The following is a 23,343-nucleotide window of genomic DNA, read 5'->3' on the forward strand; positions in this document are numbered from 1 at the left end:
TAAACAAGTTGACATTTTTTAAACAAATACCAGAGAGAAGATTAAAGGGAATCTGTCAGTAGTATCAACCTTCCTAATCCGTCTGTATGGGCATGCAGGTGTCATGACTCAGGATGGGGTGGTTCTGCCTCCGTCCTGGTCAGGTCAGGGTTAATGTTAGTTCGCCTCTCTTTGATTCTGGGGCAGCTACTTAATGCTGGTAATTCCTGGGTCTGGTGTCAGTGATACTTCCGTTTTACTCGGCTAGTTCAGCTGACCCAGGATACTCGGTTAACTATCGTTGTTCCTCTGTATGCGAAAGCTTATCTGTGTATGACCCCGTTTTTTCCCTGACTCGTTTTTGTCTCCTGTTTCTGTAGAGTTCTGACTTCTCTGGCTTCTGACACTCGGCTCCCCTCCTGACTATTCTCGTGTCCTGTCCTTTGGACACTGCACTCCCTCCTGGCCTCTGCCCCCCTGGCCAGTTATTGACTTCTCTCATGTCTCACCCTTCAGCTCCCGCTACCCTGTCTGGCTTCTGACCTTCTGCTCGCTCCTGACTACGTCCCCGTTACCACATCCCGCCGGCTCCCGTCCTGTCACATGGTGGTCAGCTCCGCCCCCATCATTCCCTCTGTCCTCACATGTCCTGCTGGGCTCTGGTCCTATGCGGACGGCACCTTGCAGTGCTCTCACTACCTCCTTGCTGGCCTGTATTCTCTGCTAAGCATCCCCTAGGTTTCACCTCCGGTTACACATGCGCTGTGTATCATTAAGGAGGGTCATAGGAAGCTGAAAAAATATAAAATGATAATTTGATATCTGCATTCCTATTTTTTTTCCCAGAGAAATCCATGTTTTTCTCATATGTAAATGTGCAGTTACGATCTATGGGCTGGACTCTGATCTGCATGAGAATTTGCCTGCAGGGCTTATTTTAACTAAAAGAGGGAGTTATCATTGTGAGACATGTAATGACTGACAATTTGCTTTCCTAGGGCTCATTCATAAAACAGAGATTTTTCATAGGTGTTTGAATGCTCAAACCAGCAATGGAAACACAGAAAAAAGCTCTAATTGAAAGATTTACACTGATGAAAATCACTGAGGTCAGAATGGGCCTTAAGAAGACTGCAGCTGCAAATGTTTTCATTAACGTTAGGTTCGCATTGCTTGTAGAACAATCCATTTAATAGATCTGTTAAACAGATATGCTGAAATGAGCCAAATTTGTCTAAATTTGGATTCGCGTTAATGCTTGCGTTAACGCATGTGACTGCTTTATGTCATTTAGATGTACGTTCGTGAAGCAATCGTTTGTCTGCCTTCAGGCACTGTCAATAAAGTTGTTCATTTTTTTTTTTTGCCTTTTGTCAGTGTCGGGTGTGGGTGGACACACATTCTCCATTTTGAAAGCATTGAGTGAACTGCTGCAAGCAAGTTGTTTGTGTCTGAGCTTGTTATGCTTCGTTTGATGCAGCTGCGACGTCGGCAGAGAAGGCGCATTTCCCAAAGGAGATATTGGATCCATGAAGTGATTTTTTTCCGGAATACATATGGTGCCTTTCACACCCTGCATGTTCAGCTTTGGGATCATCCCTTTAAATTTCAACATTATCTGCGGATGTCCATAGAAACCTTTGATATTCTGCTCCTGCATATGATGAATGAGATACATCATCAACGCAGCACTTTCCGTGAAAGTATTTGTGCAGAGCAACGTTTAGTGGTGACTCTGAGGTAAATATCCTATTGTTAACATTGTTCTATTAACAAAGACAGGATGTAATTTATCGTTGTGCATGTCTTTTAATTTTCTACACGTTGCCAATTGTCCTAGTCCATTATAACTTGCCTTTATTTTCGTTGCCCTTAAAAATCTGTTCAATATGTCCATAGTGGTAATTTTCTTTGTATTGTTGATAGATATCTGGCTACGGGAGAAACTTTTGCGTCACTGCATTTTCAATTTCGGCTGGGGAAATCGATTATTTGCCAACTAGTCCGGGAAACTTGTGATGCCATTTGGAACAACTTACAATCACTTGTGCTACCAACCCCAACAACAGAAATGTGGCTATCGATTTCCAAAAATTTTGAGGATGTGGCTATTTTCCCGAATTGCATTGGTGCCGTGGACAGGAAGCACATTCGAATTCAGAAACCAGTGCATAGTGGATCCCTGTACTATAACTACAAAAAATACATTTCCATTGTATTAATGGCTATTGCGGATGTTAGATACCGTTTTGTAGCTGTGGATATCGGTGCATATGGACAGACCAATGATTCCAGAGTCTTCAAAGAGTCCATCATGGAGAAATGTTTGTACAGCAATAGCTTCAACATACCCTCAGCACAACCACTTCTGGGCACCGAAGGCCCAAGTTTGCCCTATGTTTTAGTTGGGGATGAGTCGTTCCAACTTGGAGGAAATCTCCTAAAGCCGTACTCAAGCCATAGTCTAAACTACACAAGATGCATTTTTAATTATCGCTTGAGCTGGGCAAGACGTTATGTGGAATATACCTTTGGTATTTTGACTGCAAAATGGCGTATCTTACTAACTTGCATGCATCTACAACCTGAAAATGTGGACCGTGTAGTGAAGGCATGCATCTACCTGCACAATTGTGTCCAGACATGAACCGCTGCTGGTTGACCCCCATGACTGTGAGTCAAACCTCATGAGTATTGATTTGACTACTGTTCGGTCTACAGTTGAGATAATGAGGATTCGTGATCAATTTGCTAATTATTTCATACATGAAGGTCTTGTACCATGACAAAACAACCATGTGTGAAAATTTTAAAGACTGTTTATTTATTGGTGTATGTGCTATGTGTGTGGCAATTTTTTTTTTTGGCACTTTATATAACCTTAATAAATTTTAAAAAGTAATTCAATCCCTACAATTGTATGAAATGTTGAATAATAGCAAATTGTACTAAATATTTTTGGAAGACAATGGTCTTCCACTCTGAATGTTGGTAGACATTTTTAACATATGCGATCCCATAGGGATGAACAAAAATATACAAAATTAACTTTGGTTACACAAACATTTTAAAGGCTATATTGCCAAACTTTGGTTATTTTTTTAACAGTAGTTACAGACTGTGATATTGCGTGGGCGTATTGTCTGCCCAACTGTATGCTGGACTTCTACATTGCCTTTGCATTTCCATACCCGGTTCACCCTGACATCTGTATTGTGCTTGGTATGACAGCATGTCCATGGTTTTTGGTCTCGAGGAAGTGGATTCCTGAGGGTCCAAAATTCCTTGAATAGATCATGAAATCTTTGCCTAAAGAGTAAATTTCTGTGCAGCGGTATCTTTTGGGCTACAGGCACTCATTGGCTGCATGTACCGATTCACGGGATTACAATTTCGTAATTTCCCACCTTATATCTCTGTGTTCACTGCGACACAGATCCTCTAAGCGTTGCAGTCCATCGACAATGATGGCATCGACTTCATTTTTGGCTGATGATCTCTTGCGTCCACGCTGTGCTTGCAAACGGGCACTGACAACAGGAGCCACAGTACTGCTGTCCATTGATCGTGGCTCGCTAAGGACTGACATATCTTCAGTGCCCATCTGTTGGCTTGTTTCCTGTCGAGATGGCTCCAATTCCTCAGCCTCTCGAAGCACAGCGGTACTGCATATCATTCTATACAAAAAAAGAAAAATAATATTTTATATTTTAGAGATTTTAGTAAAGACTTGGTGCTCTCTCACATTTTAACACCGGAAAAAGTTTACTTACGAACGTTGGGACAATGTTTTCTGTAGAAACATCAATTGCTCATAATGAAAATACGGGGTGACTCTTTTGCCACCAGATCCACTGGGGGTGTTTTAGCTGTTGCAGAAGTCCCGTACAAATCGATCTCTAATGGATCTCCACAGGGTATGGACTGCATCGGCTACAATCAAACAGCAAATAAATAATTTTATATCTTTTACAATCTTAACATTTTAGCAATTGAAGTTGAGCGTTAACTACCAATTTTTTTTGAGAGGAGGCAGACTTCTGCAGATACCGAGGGTCCAACTGGCATATTATCTTCTCCCACAACCTCCAGTTTTTAATAATATCATTGTAGGAGCTGTCTCTTTGATCACATATGGACGGATTCGCTTCCACTAGTGCTATTAGTGTCTCATTTTCTATGTCCATGGTCTCTTCGTCAACATCAATGTGCCTTTTTTTGGAGGGCTACTTGGACTATGTAAACAAAGTGTTAAATTAAAATGTATACGTTCATTAGTTGTTAATACGTTTATCACATCCCCAAAACTACAATATTTTTAAGGACACTTTTCATAACTTTTTAAGTTTTTAACACTTTCAACTTTTTAAAAATTATATTGCAATGTTTGTTTATTTTTGTTGGGTGTCCTTGTACTGTTTGTTTGGTTAATGTTATGAAATATATGTCGTTTGTTAAAAAGGGTTTTAAACGTCGTTATATTGTGTTGTTTCTTGCATTATGTTGGTTTTGTATGTTTAATGATTTGTTATAAAAAAAAATATTAAATTAGTTTTGTTTTGTTCAAAATGTATATTTTGTGTGATATTTATCACTTCAAGGTGAGGTGATGAAACACGACGAGGCAGGTTTTTTTTCTTTTTGAACAACCTACAATGTAGAAATAAAAAAAAAAAAGTTTTACAATTCATGTATCAATTTATGTTAAAAAAGCAATTTATGGCATGTACCTTTTTGGCTGCTTCGGACTGTTTTTTGGGGGGTAACCTGGTAGGTTTGGGATCAGAAGATTCCAATTTGCAATAAAAACATGATTACACATGATTAACCTCAATACACTCAAGTGCCACACAACATTTATTGGGGCTTTTTAAATCGCAAGCCTACCGATTGTGAAGAGAAGACGGCAGACACGCAGCTACTGCTCGATCCCTCACTATCCGACATCTGTGTACGAACAAAACCATACATTTAGTACACATACATCAGACGGCCACTACACACTCACCACTACACACTCAAAGGATGTATAGAGAAATATAGAATATATATAGAATTGTACTTACATTGCCTCAGGTCGCTCACATGATAGACACACTGTGTAGCTGGCATTTCCAGAGTTTGTCTGCAGAGTGTATCCTCCAAAATGGCTGAAATCATATTTCCTGTCACATGACCATATGGAAAAGCCTCATTAACGCAATCCACCGCATGGTTTCATTTGGATATTTTGCTTGATTTGCGTCTGGCTGCGTTTGCAATAGACTTCAATGGCATAATTAATGCTTCTGTTACCTGTGCGTTAGCTGGACTGGACCCTAAAATGCTGCAGGCCACGTTGGAAGGTGTGTCACAAAAAAGGAATGTTGCAAATGTACGCCAATTTTGACATGCGTTACGATGTGTCATACTAATGCAAATCTATGGATGCATTACAATGTCCGTTACATTGCGTTTTGGCGACTTAAAAATGTGTCCGTTAGACGGACTGCCATAGCGCAATGTGAACCCAGCCTTACAGTGCTTCAGCTTCCATTTCACAATCAACCAGTGTGGGGGACGGGAAGTACAGTAGCCTTGAAAACACTGTGAGAAGACAACTACAAATGTGCTTGCTTAATTTGTAATGAAAGGCTTATAGGGGTATTCCCATAAGATTATATCTCAGTATGCAGTACATGTAATAATAATAATGTTATTATTAATAGAAATACCTCCAATTAGAAATGTAGTATAATTATTTTGTATGGCCATGTAACTTACCCCATGTGCAGGACATTGCAGTAACTTAGGTATCTATAGTTACACATGGATACCCAAGTTCATACTGTATACACATAGTTCCTAGCTATGACTATACACGGAGTAAGTGGGGAGAACACCTTTTTGTCAAGCATGCCAAAAGTCACTGTAGCAGAAGTCGCAGAGACTTGACAGCGCTTAGGCAGAAGATCCCTGAATACACTGCCCATAGAAGGGGGGAAAAGGTACAGATTGTAGATCGAGTGCAGGGTGCAGGCACGGGATTCCGGCACCACAACTGCATTTCATTGGTCAGAGTGACGTGCATGGGAGGGAGGTGATAGCATATTGAAGGCAGAAGGCAGGGATTTCTTCCATGCACCGTATGCCCCGAAGCCTGGAAAAAATCCTTAGGCTATGTGCCCACGTAGCGTTTTTTAAACGCTCAGGAAACGAGTTCTCCTTCCCAGAAAACGCGCGTTTTTTCAGCGATTTTTGCACAAAAAATGCGCGTTTTTGATGCGTTTTTTTCCGTGCGTCTTTTCGACTATAGGAAATAGCCAAAAACGCGGACCTAAGCGGAAATTAATGAACATGCTGTGTTTTTTTTTACCTCTAATCATTTCCTAAGCGGTAAAAAACACATCCATTGGCACAAAAAGGCCAAAATGCATTTAAATGAATGGGATGCTTCTTTTAAGCATTTTTTTATGTGGTTTGACCCCAAAAAACGCATCAAAAATGCTTAAAAAACGCTACGTGGGCACACAGCCTTAGCATACAGAAATAAAATATGATTTCTCAGCAACAAGATCATTAATAGGAGGCATACAGGTAGGACTAGTGTAACATTTCTATCACCTGTATGACTATATTAGTAGGTTTTATAAAGTATGTCCCGGGAGGTGACAGATTCCCTTTAAAGAAACCACATTAGATTATGACTTATTTCAAGGTACTGTTCTCAGTTGTGCCCTTAGCACATAAAGAGTTAAAGCCTTTTATAGCAGGGCGAGATACTATCTCATTCATTATTACTTTTCTAAATGATCGGCATTATCAATTGCTTTCACTGTTCTGTCCTATAAGAACCCATCACATAACAAGGAATGTGTTTAAATGGTTAGCTAGGTTGTCCAGGGATGGAAACAAATCTGTTTTTTTTCCCTTCAACGTTCAAGGACTTTGTTGGATATTGAAGTTTATCTCCATTCAAGTGAATTGAGCTAACTTGCATTACCAAATCCAATACAAAGAAAATTATCAAAACATTGCATCTCTCCCAAAATGGTGCCTTGTACTTAATGATAATTCAGCTCACTAAAAAAATGAAACAAAAAAGCTATATTTACACAAACCATTATATTTTTCTACTTTTTTTATTTTTTTTATAAAACAATAAAAAGTATTGTTTAAATTTGGTATTGAAATAATCATAATGGTCAAAGCTATGTAAAAATAAAGTTCCTTATACTTGCCAGTCCTACTCTAACATTAAAACCTCAAAAAGAAGAAAAAATCCTCCAAAAAAAATCAAGAGAAAACCAGACAGGCCTAAATAGATCTGCACTAACCAGGGTGCAGCGGACCCAAGTAAAATGGCAACTGCACAGGTGCAATAAAACCAAATGAAATAGCCAGCCTACAATCAGGGATTGGCCATGTGGTACACCAGTGCAAAAAAATAATCCGCATGTTGCAGTGTTCACACAGGGAATGCAGAGCTTCTGGTTCACAGCCTCTTAGTAACACCATATAAGGGGGCTGCTCAGTGCTAACTAAAATGCATCCCGTGTGAACAGAGGTAACAGTTAGCAGAACCATTTGGGCCCAACTGCACCCTGAAAAAATGTACAGTGCACAAAAACATATCAATATATGTAAGGTATTGGTTGATATTATGGCCATAATAGGGAAGCTGGCAAACTGCGTCAAAGTTCCTTACACTTGCCAGTCCTACTCTAACATTAAAACCCCAGAAAGAGGAAAAAATCCTTAAAAAAAAATCAAGAGAAAACCAGACAGGCCTAAATAGATCTGCACTAACCAGGGTGCAGCGGACCCAAGTAAAATGGCAACTGCACAGGTGCAATCATACCAAATGAAATAGCCAGCCTACAATCAGGGATTGGCCATGTAGTACACCAGTGCAAAAAAATAATCTGCATGTGGCAGTGTTCACACAGGGAATGCAGAGCTTCTGGTTCACAGCCTCTTAGTAACACCATATAAGGGGGCTGCCCAGTGCTAACTAAAATGCATCCCGTGTGAACAGAGGCCACAGTTAGCAGAACCATTTGGGCCCAACTACACCCTGAAAAAATATACAGTTCACAAAAACATATCAATATACCGTTTTTTTCGCTTTATAAGACGCACCTGATTATAAGACGCACCCCCAAATGTGGTGAAAGAATAGAGAATTTTTTAATAAATGGGGTCCGTCTTATAATGCCAGTGTCCGTCTAACAAATCATATAGGGTATATGTCCCTCATAGCCCCCCATCCTAAAATTAGCCCCCTTAATCTGGATATGGCCACCTTATATTGAATATAGCCCCGTTGTGCTGGCACACGGGCCCCCTGTGGCTGAAACACGGCCCCCTGTGGCTGAAACACGGCCCCCTGTGGCTGAAACACGGCCCCCTGTGGCTGGCACACTGGCCCCCTGTGGCTGGCACACTGGCCCCCTGTGGCTGACACACGGCCCCCTGTGGCTGGCACACTGGCCCCCTGTGGCTGACACACTGGCCCCCTGTGGATGACACATGGCCCCCTGTGGCTGGCACACTGGCCCCCTGTGGCTGACACACGGCCCCCTGTGTTAGATATCGCCTCCATGCTGCTGCTTTTAGTAAAATAAACTCTTTCCTTACCTTCTCAGCGCTGTCCCTCCTCGTGTCTCCCTCAGTGTGGTTGAGCTCCTCCTCCACTTCCTGGTTCTCAGTGCCGGTCATGTGATCAGCACAGCAGAGTGATATCATCTCTGCGTGCCTGATGACAGCGGCAGCAGAGACACTGGGAGATCAGCGCTGGAGGAGGTAAGGAAAGAGTTTTTTATTTTACTATGGGCAGCAGCATGGGGGCGATATCTAACACAGGGGATCATGTGCGATCAAAGGAGGGCGCAGGCAGCTATAATATGTGCCGTTCCCCCAGCCAGTCACCGTGGTGCGGTTTCAGCACCATGGTGATGGACAGCGGCAGTGCATATTATATGAGCGGGAGCAGGAGATCAAAGGCTCCCTCCGGCAGCTTTTACCAGCTCACAGCACCGCTCCAAAGCTGCCCCCGCCTCCCCTGGACCCTGCAGTATATATATATATATACACCCCCCCTCCCCCGTATATTCGGATTATAAGACGCACCCCCTACTTTCCCCCAAAATTTGGGGGAACAAAAGTGTGTCTTATAAAGCGAAAAATACGGTATGTAAAAATAAAACCTGACCAACAATGTCAAAAATGCATTTTCAGTTTAAACCATACAGCTCTATTTTCCATTTTTAAAGTACCATGTACATGTAAGGAAGAAGACCGGGCTGTGGGTACCAATGAGACACCGGGTCCGGAACTGCCAAGGCTGCGTCCAGTGTTGCAGAAATGGGAGATGGAAAGAACCCATGATCCAGAGAGAAGGGGAGTGGTAAGCAAAGCGATGAGAGAGGGTTTAGCGCGGGAAGAGGCAGAGAGTTCCAGCCAGAGAGAAGAGAGAGGAGGGACCTGCTGTACGCCACGAGCACAGTTAGACCGTGCACTAGTGAGAAAGGACAAGGGCAACATATGCCGACCGGAAGAGTGTAGTGCAGGACTCCTGAATGCAAAACACGTTGAACAGGAGGGTGTTGTGCAGGAATCTTGATTGCAGAGCACGAAAAGCGGGGGAGTGTGGTGCAAAACTCCCGACTGCAGAGCACGTCGAGTGGGAGATTGTAGTAAAAGACTTCTGGCTGCAGAGCAGCATGATGGACTAAGGGGCTCAAAGGGTCAGACCGGTGACCGCCCGTTGCTGCTAGAAGAGAGCGCACAGATCTGTAGGGCAGAGAAGCTTGAAGTTCTCAGTACCAGCATCGGCCAGCTCTCAACTTTCGTTCCTAGAGGAGTGAACAGCAACAGACACACGATAAGTGAAGCAGATAAATGCATGGACTGTAGCCCTGAGTTATACTGTTTTTCATGTTATTTAGTTTAAAAATCTGTTTGTCCCTTGTTGGCTCCCAGCAAGGAGAACCCCTCTTGTGTTAATTAAACCTCAGTCTTGTTAACCCTTGCTCTGCACCTCTGTCACTGCATCCTTTTACCTGCTTTACATTTGGCGTAGTCGGCATAAGGCAGTCCGACGCAGACCAATGCATCATGAGTGCCCCGAGGTCAAGCTTGCCATTGGGGGCCATGCTCAGCAATCTCCCAATTTATAACAACCATAGGACCATATATTTAACAGGATAGTGTCATGAAAAAGCAGTTTATAGAACCTTCGATCCACAAGCACTGATACCAGTGAGACGGTGGCGCTCAACATTAGTCACAAGAGAAAACACTGAAACCAGCAAATACATGGGTTCTACTACCCTGACAGTCGGGTGACAATGGGTTTATAAAGCATTTTTTCTGCAGTGATAGTCTGGATATTTTAGCAATGTTTCTGCTGCATTTTTCATGGAAATTTTTACATCATTCTGTTTGTAAGATTTTTATGTACATTTTAGCAAGTGTTTTGGACCATTTTCTTGTTTTATCATGCTATTTATGTGAAATTCCGCCAAAAATGTTGGCCCCTCCCCCAGTGATGACCATTATGACATCACATGTAAACAGAACACACCCATAATTGCTAATGTAAGGGGCTATAAATTCCCTGCTCCTATGGCTGATGTAATATCCCTGAGGAAGGTGCCAGGAAGGGCGCCGAAACGCGTAGGAGGAAATAAAGGAGTACAACATCTTGCATCCCAGGTGATTTGTGAATCTCGGCAGCGCGGACTGCAACACACCCTGCTTCCCACAACTTTCTGGAGGTCAAGCTTGCCATTGGGGGCCATGCTCAGCAATCTCCCAAAATTTACGAGGAGTAATATAATGCCGTGGGACTGGACTGAGCTGGTTAAAAGCATGTTGAGGATGCACCCCATGACCCCTGCTATGCAAGCGGAGATTGCTGTGATGACCCTGGATGGTGAGGCTTGGTGATCTGTCATGTTTCACCCCACCATGAGCGGGATACTCTGGACAAAGTGATGCAGCTCCTGGAAGAAATGCATGGGGATCCCAGCAACATTGGGGAATTACAGATGCGACTGTTTCACTGTGTCCAGAGGGAAGGGGAGCCTGTGATCCAATATATTAATGCATTGCAGGAGGTGAATGCACATATCGCTAAACGGGATGATGTGGGGGCTATAGCTGTGGGACCCCTTGATGTGATACTGAGGGATCAGTTTGTGGCAGGCCTTAGGAACACATCTCTAAGGCTGGTTTCACATTTGCGTTTTTTTTCGCGGTATTTTAGCGCTAAATAGCGCATGCGTTTTTTTTCCCTATACTTTGCATGGGATGCCCTTATGTGCTCATACACATGCGTTTGTACGCGTTTTACCGCGCATGCGTTTTTTTGCGGTATGCGCTCGGGCGCACAAAATGCAACCTGTTGCATTTTTTGAGCGTCCGACTTGCCTAAAAAAAACGCATGCGCGCGCAATGCGTTTTTTTACAGCAAGACACCCATTATAAGTCTATGGTGAGCATATGTGCGCATTGGCATGCTTATGTATGCGTTTTTTTGCACATGCGTTTTTTTTTACCATTAGTTTAGACAATGGAATTTAGGGGTTTGGGTTAGAGTTAGGGTTAGTTAAGGGGGTTTAGGGTTAGGGTTAGGGTTAGGGTCAGGGTCAGGGTTAGGGTTAGGATCAGGGTATGGTTTGGTTAAGGGTTAGGGTTAGGGTCAGGGTTAGGGTTAGGGTTAGGATCAGGGTATGGTTTGGTTAAGGGTTAGGGTTAGGGTTAGGGTCAGGGTTAGGGTTAGGGTTAGGGTCAGGGTTAGGGTTAGGGTTATGGTTAGGGTCAGGGTCAGGGTTAGGGTTAGGATCAGGGTATGGTTTGGTTAAGGGTTAGGGTTAGGGTTAGGGTCAGGGTTAGGGTTAGGGTTAGGATCAGGGTATGGTTTGGTTAAGGGTTAGGGTTAGGGTCAGGGTTAGGGTTAGAGTTAGGGTTACGGTCAGGGTTAGGGTCAGGGTTAGGGTTAGGGTTAGGGTCAGGGTTAGGGTTAGGGTTAGGATCAGGGTATGGTTTGGTTAAGGGTTAGGGTTAGGGTCAGGGTCAGGGTTATGGTTAGGGTTAGGGTCAGGGTTAGGGTTAGGGTTAGGGTCAGGGTTAGGGTTAGGGTTAGGGTCAGGGTCAGGGTTAGGGTTAGGGTTAGGGTCAGGGTTAGGGTTAGGGTTAGGGTCAGGGTTAGGGTCAGGGTTAGGTTTAGGGTCAGGGTTAGGGTTAGTTAGGGTTTGGGTTAGGGTTAAGTATGGTTTGGTTAAGGGTTAGGGTCAGGGTTAGGGTTAGGGTTAGGGTTAGGGTCAGGGTTAGGGTTAGGGTTAGGGTCAGGGTTAGGGTTAGTAAAGTCATGGTTTGGGTTAGTGTGAGGGGCCACCTAATGTTGGAAAAAAACGCAAACGCGGTAAAAACGAACTAAAAACGCATACAAACGCATAAAAACGCTGCGTTTTTTTTTCATGCATGCTCATAAAAATGCTTGAAAAAAACGCAGCAGTTGTATGCTTTTGTATGCGTTTTTTCAATGCGTTTTTTTGCGGGAAAAACGCGCTGCAAAAAAAAGCAAGTGTGAAACTAGCCTTAAAAAAGCTTTGCGGGATCACCTGCATACTAAACCACATATGACCTTTCTAGAAATAGGAGCAGAAGCGGGAGGGAGCAGGAACAGGGGATGGCAGCCTGGACAGGGATGGTGCAGAACAATGAGGTACCCACCCCACCAGCAGCTGAACCAGAGTGAGCCTGGGAAATGAAATCCAGAAGGTAATATGGGAAATGTGAGAAGAGTGATCCAGCCTTAGAAGAGTCCCCACTGTGGTACAGTAAATGGTGTTTTACTGGATGGAAGATATGTTTGGCCGGGTTTTTCCTTAAAGACGGGACCTGCGATGATGTCAGGGTCACGTGATCAGCCCATGTGATGTCTACCTCACTGGTGGAAGGGGTTGGGCCCTACTGTATGTAATGGTGGTTGGTAATTGCCACAGTGTGAGTGTGTTTCTGGAAGCTACAGGAACTTGTGTGGACTCAGCCTGAAACTTGTATACAGGATTCCTGTGCTGCAGGACTATAGCAGCAAGACTCGGAGGAACCCAGGGAATGGCACCTGGCGTATGCAGCAGGACCTGGCAGCCGCTTATTTATGCCCGTCCCATGCCAGGGGAGAGTCTGGGACCAGTGGTTCTCCAAGCTGGAGTATGTGTTTGTTTTTCCTTATGTTTTGTTAAGCTGCTGGTTACTGAGTGACATTAAAACCACTTGAATTGGACTTTATGCCTGTGTGTTGCCTCATTACTGCCGCCCGGCTATTGCCTACCAGAGCGAATCCCTACAATTGGTGGACTGAATGCGGGCAGAAGCAGTGAGGCCAGGCTGTTTTATTTCTGATTTGTACCCCAGCCTATGTCCTGGGTGAAATGAGTTGCAGAGACCAAGGCAGAGAACTTTCCAGAAATGGAGGCCACGGTAAAAACGCTCATAGAGGCCATGCGACAGCAGCAGCAGGCTATGCAGCAGCAGGCTACACAGCAGCAGCAGACTATGCAGCAGCAACAGGAGGCCATGCGGCAGCAGCAACAGGAGGCCATGCGACAGCAGGCTATGCAGCAGCAGCAGGAAACCAATCAGCTGTTGATACAGCATATTATGACAGCACAGGCAAAAGGAGCTGACCGGGGAATCCATGATATTCGGAAAGCCGCTCGTACAGCAATTCCCAAAATGGAGAAATCGGACGATGTCGAGGTGTATCTGCAGATGTTCGAAGGAGTCGCTGAGAGAGAGAAGCTACCCCGGGACCATTGGGCAGATGTCCTCGCTCCATTTCTGACCCCAGGACCATTGAAAGCATGTCAGGACCAACCCCCAGAGCAAAGGGTGCACTACACGGTCATCTCGGGTGAGATATTGGCATGCCTTGGGGTAAATGTGTTAGTGCGGGCCCAGCGGGTACATCAATGGGAGTTTACCCCCTCCAAGACTGCCCGGTCCCAGTATTATGACCTGTTGCACCTGTTACAAAAGTGGTTGCAGCCTGAGGTGTTGTCCCCCACGGCCATGCTGGACCGCACAGTGACTGATAAATTTTGGAGGGCTCTGCTCCACTCCCTCCAGACATGGGTCATTCAGGCATCCCCTACTAATGTCATGCAGATGATAGACCTCATAGAAAGGTATGGGGCTACCAAAGAGTTACAGGGAGGGACCCCTCGAAAGGTAACAGGAAGGTTCCCTAAGTCCCCCCCCCCTGGTTCGGCGAGCGGAGTCCAGGAATGCCGCTCAGGACTTATCTGGGGAAGTAAGGAGCCCCATAATCTGCTGGCGGTGCCAGGAACCAGGTCATATGAGAGTTGATTGCCCCCACCTGACTGAGCCCATGGACCCCAATTTTGGGTACCGCCAGTCCTATTATGCCGAACCAATGTGTGCAGTGGGCACCCCGAAAGGCCCCAATGTGGAACTTTTGTGTCGGGTGGAAGTGGAGGGCACCCCGGCTGTGGCCCTATTGGACTAAGGGAGTCTTGTAACCCTGGTACGAGCCAGCTGGATACACACCAGCGAGTATACGGGTCGGAAAATTGGGGCGTTGTGTATACATGGAGACTTAAAAGACTATCCCACCGCACTAGTGGTAATCAGCACGCCAGCAGGGAGGTGGTGCCATGAGGTGGGGGTGGTGACTAATTTACATTATGAAGTGATAATTGGAAGAGATTTTCCGTTGTTTTCTGTGCTGTGGCCGTCTGTTGTCCCGTCCACTGCACAACTGCCGGCAGCAGAGGCAACCAGGTTACATTCTCCAGAAGGGGGGCATGAACCTGGTGGCCCGGAGGAAGAAGTGCTGGCGGTAGGAATAACCTTCCCTTCGGTGGAGGAGGGGGAGAGTTCTCCCATAGAAGTATTGGCTGGAGAGGTGGAAGACTTGCCGCTGGGACCCGAGTTGTCAGACTTGAATGTATCGGTTGACAATTTTGGTACACCGCAACTCCGAGACCTTACTTTTCCTGGGCCAGAGAAAATGTACTGTTTGTCAATGGGGAACCCCAAAAACCTACGGTGTTTCCACTCTTTGAGTTGAACCAGGATTTGTTACTGGTACCTCAGGTGTATCGGAGGCTGGAAATGGATTTAGCGCATGTGCATGTACTTGGGGGGCATTTGGGCCAAAAGAAGACCCTCAACCAAATTCTGCAGCGATTTTACTGGCAAGGGGTTCATGAAGAAGTTAAATGGTACTGTAGCTCCTGTCCAGTATGCCAGGTAACCAGTCCCCAGCCTCTCTTTTGGAACCCTTTGGTGCATTTGCCAATTATAGAGGTACCCTTCGAGAGAGTGGCCATGGACCTGGTGGGGCCTCTCAATAAGTCGGCAAGGGGACACCAACACATTCTTGTAGTTCTAGACTATGCTACCCGATATCCTGAGGCCATTCCTCTGCACCACACATCAGCTAAGCTTATAGCAAAGGAACTTATGGGTATGTTTTCAAGGGTGGGAATTCTGCAAGTGATTCTAACAGACCAGGGAACCCCCTTTATGTCAAAAATTATGAAGGAACTCTGCCGGTTGTTGAATGTTAAACCAGTTGTGCACCTCAGTCTATCATCCCCAAACAGATGGTCTGGTAGAAAGGTTCAATAAAACAATGAAGAGCATGTTAAAAAAGGCAGTTTCCAAAGATGGGAAGGACTGGGATCTTTTATTGCCATATTTGTTATTTGCAGTGCGCACCTCCCTAATCCAACATGACATTGTCACAGAGCCACAGGCCAAGGTCCGACCAAAGCCATATCAGGTGCCTGAGGCCAGGCAACAAGCCATCTCGGAAGAGGTAAAAATGATGCTACAGTTAGGGGTCATAGAAGAGTCTCAGAGTGAGTGGGCCAGCCCCATAGTTCTAAAACCCAAGCCTGATGGGTCTCTAAGATTCTGTAATGATTTTAGAAAACTCAATGACATTTCAAAATTTGACGTCTACCCCATGCCCCGGGTTGACGAGTTGATAGAGCGCTTTGGGCAAGCACGGTATTTTACAACTCTGGACCTCACAAAAGGTTATTGGCAGGTACCCCTAACAGAGGCGGCGAAGGTTTATAACACCTGAGGGGCTGTTCCAGTATAAGGTGTTACCCTTTGGATTGTATGGCGCTCCAGCAACGTTCCAGTGGTTAATGGATATTGTTCTCCGTCCCCATCGCCGCTATGCCTCAGCCTATCTAGATGATATCATTGTGTTCAGCACCAATTGGAAAAGCCACTTAGCAAAAGTACAGGCAGTGGTAGACTCCCTGATACAAGCAGGGCTAACTGCCAACCCAAAGAAGTGGTTCATAGGGTTGGAGGAAGCCCGGTACTTGGGTTATGTCATTGGGAGAGGCGTTCTCAAGCCCCAAGTAAACAAGGTGGAGGCAATTCAAAACTGGCCCCGTCCCCTTACAACAAAACAGGTAAAGGCCTTTTTGGGTTTGGTGGGATATTACAGGCGATTCATTCCCAACTTTGCAACCCTGTCCGCGCCTATAACTGATTGTTTAAAAGGGAAAAAATCTGTGATGGTCCACTGGAATGATCAGTTAGAGGAGGCCTTTACAAAATGAAAAGGGGTACTGTGTGGTACACCAGTCCTGATCACTCCAAATTTCAAAAAAGAGTTCGTGGTGCAGACTGATGCCTCTGAGATATGCCTCGGTGCTGTGCTGTCTCAGGAAGTTAACGGGGAAGAGCATCCCGTTAGCTTCCTGAGCCGGAAGCTTACCCCAGCTGAAACCCAGTACAGTATTGTGGAGAGTGCCTGGCCATCAAGTGGGCACTAGAATCGTTGCGCTACTATTTGCTGGGGAGAACATTTCGGTTGCTGACAGACCATTCCCCTCTTATGTGAATGAGTCAAGCTAAGGAGAGGAATGCCCGAGTCACCAGGTGGTTCCTGTCCCTGCAAAATTTTAAATTTTCAGTGGAACATCATGCAGGCAGACTACAGGGGAATGCAGATGCCCTGTCCAGAGTTCACTGTATGTCATGTGTCCACCCCTCTAGGGTTGAACATAGAGGGGAGATATGTGGTACAGTAAAGGGTGTTTTACTGGATGGAAGATATGTTTCTCCCAGCAGATTAATGTTCGGCCAGGTTTTTCCTTAAAGACGGGACCTGCGATGATGTCAGGGTCACGTGATCAACCCATGTGATGTCTACCTCACTGGTGGAAGGGGTTGGGCCCTATGTAATGGAGGTTGGTAATTGCCACAGTGTGAGTGTGTTTCTGGAAGCTACAGGAACTTGTGTGGACTCAGCCTGAAACTTGTATACAGGATTCCTGTGCTGCAGGACTATAGCAGCAAGACTCGGAGGAACCCAGGGAATGGCACCTGGCGTATGCAGCAGGACCTGGCAGCCGCTTATTTATGCCCGTCCCATGCCAGGGGAGAGTCTGGGACCAGTGGTTCTCCAAGCTGGAGTATGTGTTTGGTTTTCCTTATGTTTTGTTAAGCTGCTGGATACTGAGTCACATTAAAACCACTTGAATTGGACTTTATGCCTGTGTGTTGCCTTGTTACCGCCGCCCGGCTATTGCCTACCAAAGCGAATCCCTACGCCGCTTGAGCCCAAAATACATCAAGAGATAGGAGCGAATCAGAGGCCGCTTGTTCAACGAGGCTTGTCAGAGAACAAGACAGCCCTGTGCAGAATGGGATCCGACTTGTTTCAAGTGTGGGAACACTGGACACTATGCCCAAGTTTGTGCGAGATTGGGATGGTCCCTACCACGGCAACAGTTAAACTAGTGGGCTCCGCGACTGGGTAACACAGCCAGGAGCCTGAAAGACCAAGGAGGAGAGACGGGAGTCCCCGAGGTTTAATTTCTTCGAGCCCTACTGTCTGGGCTGAAGTGAATGGGCGAGCAGTTCATTGCTTAGTTCTTACTGGATTACAAGTGACCACCATGCCAGAAGTTTACTTTAGATGTCATTTTCCAGAAGTGTTGCGGCCGGAGTGGGGCCCGGTGATTAGACTGACGGTGTCACGCTCACCTCCCCGGCGCGTCCTCCGGCTTCTGTGGCCGCCGCTCGGACCGCTGCCACCACAGCGCGTCCTGACCCTTCTTCGGGCCCTGCTCCTGCCGCCGCCGCGCCGCCTGCCTCTGCTGCATCCCCTGTTGCCATGACGCCGGCGGTCTCCGCTCTCCCCTCTGGCTCCACGCTGTCCAGGCACTTACGGTCCTCTCGGCCCGCCGCCTCTGCTTCTCTCCAGGTACGCAGGCGCACGCCCCCCCTGCCCAGGCGTCCTATCCCTCGGATCCCAGACTCCGCCTCTCCCTAACCCGGAAGTCCTCCTGCGTGCCCTATATCAGGCAGCCTCTCCCTAGGCTCCCTGCCTGGTTATCAATTGTGCTTCGCGCTCTGATATCGGGTCCACGCTTCCTAGCGCTCTGTCTGTCTCTGTGCCTTGTACTCCTCCTGACTTCCCGCTAGTCTGCCTGTCAGTTACCCTTTCGTGTTCCTTTCCAGGTCCGCTCCGTTCCTGTCCTCGTCCACCTGTTCCAGTTTCCCTTCTGCTACATGTTCCAGCATCCCTCCTGGTGGTCACCTCCATCCTCGCGGCAACAGCAGTCTCCCCTGTGGTCGTCTTCATTCCCCACCGGTTCTCCAGTCCTCCCCCGGCCTACGTCATCCTCGGGTTGTCCCCGGGTATCAGCTTCCGCGGCGATAGTCTCCCTTGGGTCTGCCCCTAACACTCCCTGTATAGGGGGTGGTCCTCCTGGTCAGCTCGCCTAGGGGAGGTTCGACGTCGCGGTACTGAGGGTTCAGCTCCCGGAGGTTTCCAGCCTCACAGCATAACAGACGGCAGCCAACCAGTTGCCATTCCTGGTTGTAGGGGTGGTGTGGATGGAGAATATAGTGTGTGGAAAGGATATAGGCTGAAAAGGGTATGTCGGCAGTGGGCTTGTGATGACTCTCGGGATTAATGTACTGAAAGAAATCAGATCTCTCTTGATCAGTGAGCCGCAAGTGGCCTTTTTTGACTGTTGGAACCCACAAACTCCCCAAAGAAAGGTATTTCAGCAACTGATTCGAGCTGCCCAGGCTCAGGGAACGTCAAGTGAAGAGAAAGTTCTAGGAAAAGTGATGGTTCCCGCAGCTGCTAAACTTACTCTACCACCTGGTCAGATGGTGCCAGTATGAGCCTGTACGCCTTCCAAAGGGGTTGGAGGTGCAGATAGAGCCAACATCGGTGGATCAGGACTTCTCATATCTCAGACATTGGCCACAGTTCATGACGTTAATGTTGTAGTGTGGTGTGTCAACCTGGGAGAAGACCGCCTCACCTTCTCGCTTAAGAGTGAAGAGGCTCAGGTTCTGGGAATGCCAGAAGAACTGGTGCATCCGGAGGCCTTGCAGTTGGCATTTGACCCTAGCAGTTACAATGATACTGTAGCACCCATCTGGAAGCACAAAGGAGGGTCATCAGATCTTGGAGCAGGTGCAGGCTGAATTGACAGGACTCTCACCTCAACAGGTACAACAGGTGGAAGCTGTGTTATAGCGCTACCAGGAGGTCTTTGCCTGCCATGAAGATGATTTCCAGTGCACTGAAGCTATCATCCATGAAATTCCCACAGAAAGTGCTGCACCATGTCGGGAAAGATATGTCGACAGATACCTCCTCAGATGTTTAAAGAAGTAAAGGAGATGTTGGCTCACATGCTGCAGAGTGAAGTCATACTGAAAAATCAGAGACCATGGGCAGCTCCCATCGTTTTAGTCTAAAAATAGGACGGAACCCTGCACTTCTGTGCTGATTACAGATGACTGAATGCTTGTCCAGTGGGGGACACCTATCCATTGCTCAGAATTGAAAAATCTCTGCCTTAGGAAAGGCGAAGTACTATTCGTCTCTGGATCTGGACAGCGCGTACTGAAAGGTGCCCATGGCTGAACACAATCGGCTGAAGACAGCGTTCATACTGCCCATGGGACTGTTTGAGCTTAATAGAATGCCCTTTGGCCTGACCAATGCTCCAGGGACATTGAGAGATGATTGAGGGAATTGAATTTTTAAACAACATTCATTTACCTTGATGATATCATCGTCTACATGTTCACCTTTGAAGAATATCTTCGGCGGCTGGAGCAAGTTTTAAGTTGGCTGCAGAGTCACGGCCTGAAGGTGAAGCCCCAAAAATGTCACTTTTTATGCAATAAAATTGAGTATTTGGGACACTTTGTATCCAGTGAAGGAGAAGATGGCAGCTGTGAGAAGATAGCGGGCGTGCAAGAGTGGCCCACCCCGACAACGGTGAAAGACGTTTGGGCCTTCTTGGGGTTTACCGGGTACTACCGAAGAGTCATGAAGAATTGCACTTGTCTTGCTAATCCGCTATTGGAACTGCTAAAAGGAGTACCATCTGGTTTGAAAAATTTAGCTATTCAATGGGGAAGCAGCCAGGAAGAAGCCTTCAGAGCCTTGAAAATGGCCTTGACAGAGACTCCAATACTCGCCTATGCTGATTTCTCAATGCCCTTCATCCTTCACAATGATGGAAGTCTACATGGTCTGGGGGCCATTCTATCACAAATGCAGGGAGGAAAGGAGTGAGTGATAGCCTATGTGAGTTGGTCTCTTCACGACTCAGAATGGAACCTGGGCAATTACAATTCCTTCAAGTTGGAACTGCTAGCCTTGGTGTGGGCAATGACCGAAAGGTTTGCAGAGTATTTGTCGGAGTCTAAAGTCCTGGTGCGCACAGATAATAATCTCCTAGCCCACCTGGAAAATGCAAAATTGGGCACCTTGGAACAACAATGGGTGGCCTGCATGGTGAAATATTGGCACAAGATCGCTTACCAGGCCAGGGCCAAAAACACGCACACTAATGCTCTCTAGAGAGTGACTCATGAGCGGCCCAAATGCGACTGAGATGAAAAGTTGGTGGCAGAAGAGATTTCTGGTTTTTGGGACCTTGTTAGTGTCATAGCTGCTTTTGTTCTGACCAAGCGTCAGCTATGCCAGATCACCAGTGAGTCCGAATTACCAGGTTTCGCCCTCTGTTGCAAGCGCTTGGAGACAAAGAGACTCAACACACACGCCGTGGTCAAATCACTTTATCTGACGTAATGCAGCAAAAGGCAATATTTTTATACCATTTACAACAATATGTGACTCTATGGAGCTCATTTGGCCCCCACCATCACCTCAGGGTTGGACCTTGTTTACAATGTACCCAGAACATGTTATTGAGAACAAATATGATAACAAGTATAGTTTCCTTGAGGACAGAGACTAATAGTCTACATAAGAATAACACATAGCAATTATAGGCAAAAGGCATTTGAAGTCTTAAAGGTAATTAAAGGGATATAAAGCAAACCATTAACTCTTCTATATCAATTTCCCCCTTTTGTAAATGGTATAACCTTTGCCACAGGGTCAGCTGATGTCCACAAAGGAGCTACTGTCTCATGGGTCTAGTACCCATAAGGGGACTTCCTACCTGCTTCGCCCATCCACCCTCAGTGTGGACACTCACTTTCCCCATCAGCAATGGCTACCTGGGGTCTATGATACACTACAGAAGGTTCAGCCTTAGATTCTTTTTATAGGCATACATTATCTAGTAGCTTAAGTAATACATATATTAGCGCTTTTACGGCTACATAGCACAATAAGCAAAACAAAATTTGCATACAAGTCTGTACAATGCCAACATTCCATCCTGCAAGGCCATTAAACCAATTTGCTGGATTTAGAAAAGAGAATGTGTTACCCCACCAGGAGTCTCTGTTTGCACTGTGTTGTTTTAACCATTGATCTCTAAGTTCACCTATTTTGTCCATACTGTCACTGATCTGGAGATTGCCAGCAGGGTCGATATAATTACAACAGGTGGGACCAATTATCTGACACATTCCTCCTCCTTTTGCTGTCAGGTAATCTAGTACTATAGTATGTTGGTTAGTAACTATGATTACTTGTCTCTGTATTGTAATAGTTTCATTAAGAACTTCAAGAATCTGGAAAATCTGATCATCCAGGTAGTCAGTAGCTTCCACTAATTTATCCCACAGTTGTGTTATTAAGGGGTATATTAGAATCCTACTGAATATTTTATTTGTTATCCCCATCTCTACTAGATGCGGCCTTCCATTTGGCCGGGGCTTATTGTCTGCAGCCCTTCTATACAAGGTATGAATTGAAACTGCTGCAGTGTCTATTTTACTATGAGGAACTATGAAAGTGGCTGGTGTCAGTTTAGCAAGAGTGCAAACCCCTCTTATGTCTGGGCTCACCCACCTGTAGGCACACTGGGAGAACACAAACGTGACCAGGGGTCTGTATACATTGGTATAAACTCAAAAGTCCTGACATAGGCTTATGGGCACACTGAGTATTATTCATTTGTTTTCCACTTATACCAGATGTACATTTACCCCTATCTTTCCTTATTATTTTACTTGTAGATGCTTTACATCCGATTATAGCCAATGAGGCAGATATATCACGGGGCACATCTTTTCCCCAAAATCTAGATTGAGTTCAAGTCTCATTGTGTATGCAGTGTGGGGTTAATACCTCCCATGGCTCCAGAGGTAAGGCTAAGTACGGCATGGTCCTCGCAGATACTGGGCTGTGTGTACAGATCCAACAGTCTTTCGATTTCTGCCCTTCCATGTCCTTTATAAGAAGAGCATGATGCTGAATAAGTTTGCTGTCCCAGTCAGCATTTAAGAGTTTATCCTTGTGTCTCTGTAGAGTGCAGTAACCCTGTCACTGCCAGCAAGGTGATGAGGAGTACAGTCATTCTGCTGGTGAAAGGACCTTCTTGCAGGGACTGGCGTGGATCCAGGTGGGTTTTCTCTCAAGTTTTACTGAGGTGGATGTGGTCAGCTGGACTTGGAAGGGGCCGTCAAATCGTGGGTCCAGGCTCCTTCTCACGTGTCTGCGTATAACCACCAAATTACCTGGATTCAGCTGATGCACATCTGCATTGGCATTAGGATCTGGAATGGATGAGAACACATGTTTATGCACCACATTAAGGTTTTCCTGCAAGGCCTGGACGTAGGCTGTCATAGAACCGTGTTGCATTTGTAGCACCTGTGGGAAGTACAGACCAGTCTTTGGTGCACTACCAAACAAGACTTGAAAGGGAGACAAGCCTGTCTTTCTATTTGGAGTGTGTCTGGAAAGAGTGCAAGAGGCAAGCACTCTACCCAGCTCTTTCCTGTGTCTGCCATGGCCTTTTGAATTTTCAGTTTAAGTGTCCCATTTAGTCTTTCCACTTTCACGCTACCTTTTATGAAGTATGGTGTATGAAATGCTTGCTGTACACCCAGGGCCTGCATGACTTCCCTCATTATTTC

At 45.9% G+C, this 23,343-nt stretch overlaps 1 protein-coding gene across 1 annotated transcript; it reads left to right on the plus strand.

The window, feature by feature from the left end:
• The first annotated feature begins 20,077 nt into the window (after positions 1–20,077).
• Positions 20,078–20,578, plus strand: LOC141087589 (uncharacterized). Its single transcript, XM_073573185.1, has one exon. The coding sequence runs from the start codon at positions 20,078–20,080 to the stop codon at positions 20,576–20,578; it is 501 nt and encodes a 166-aa protein (XP_073429286.1).
• Positions 20,579–23,343: the final 2,765 nt, after the last annotated feature.

The sequence above is a fragment of the Dendrobates tinctorius genome, unplaced genomic scaffold (assembly GCF_039654945.1).
Source record: "Dendrobates tinctorius isolate UK_male_01 unplaced genomic scaffold, ASM3965494v1 ptg000035l, whole genome shotgun sequence".
Classification (NCBI taxonomy): domain Eukaryota; kingdom Metazoa; phylum Chordata; class Amphibia; order Anura; family Dendrobatidae; genus Dendrobates; species Dendrobates tinctorius.

What these genes read in the sequence shown, in the direction of transcription:
- LOC141087589 (XM_073573185.1), top strand. Translation starts at nt 20,078, where the DNA reads ATGTTCACCTTTGAAGAATATCTTCGGCGGCTGGAGCAAGTTTTAAGT.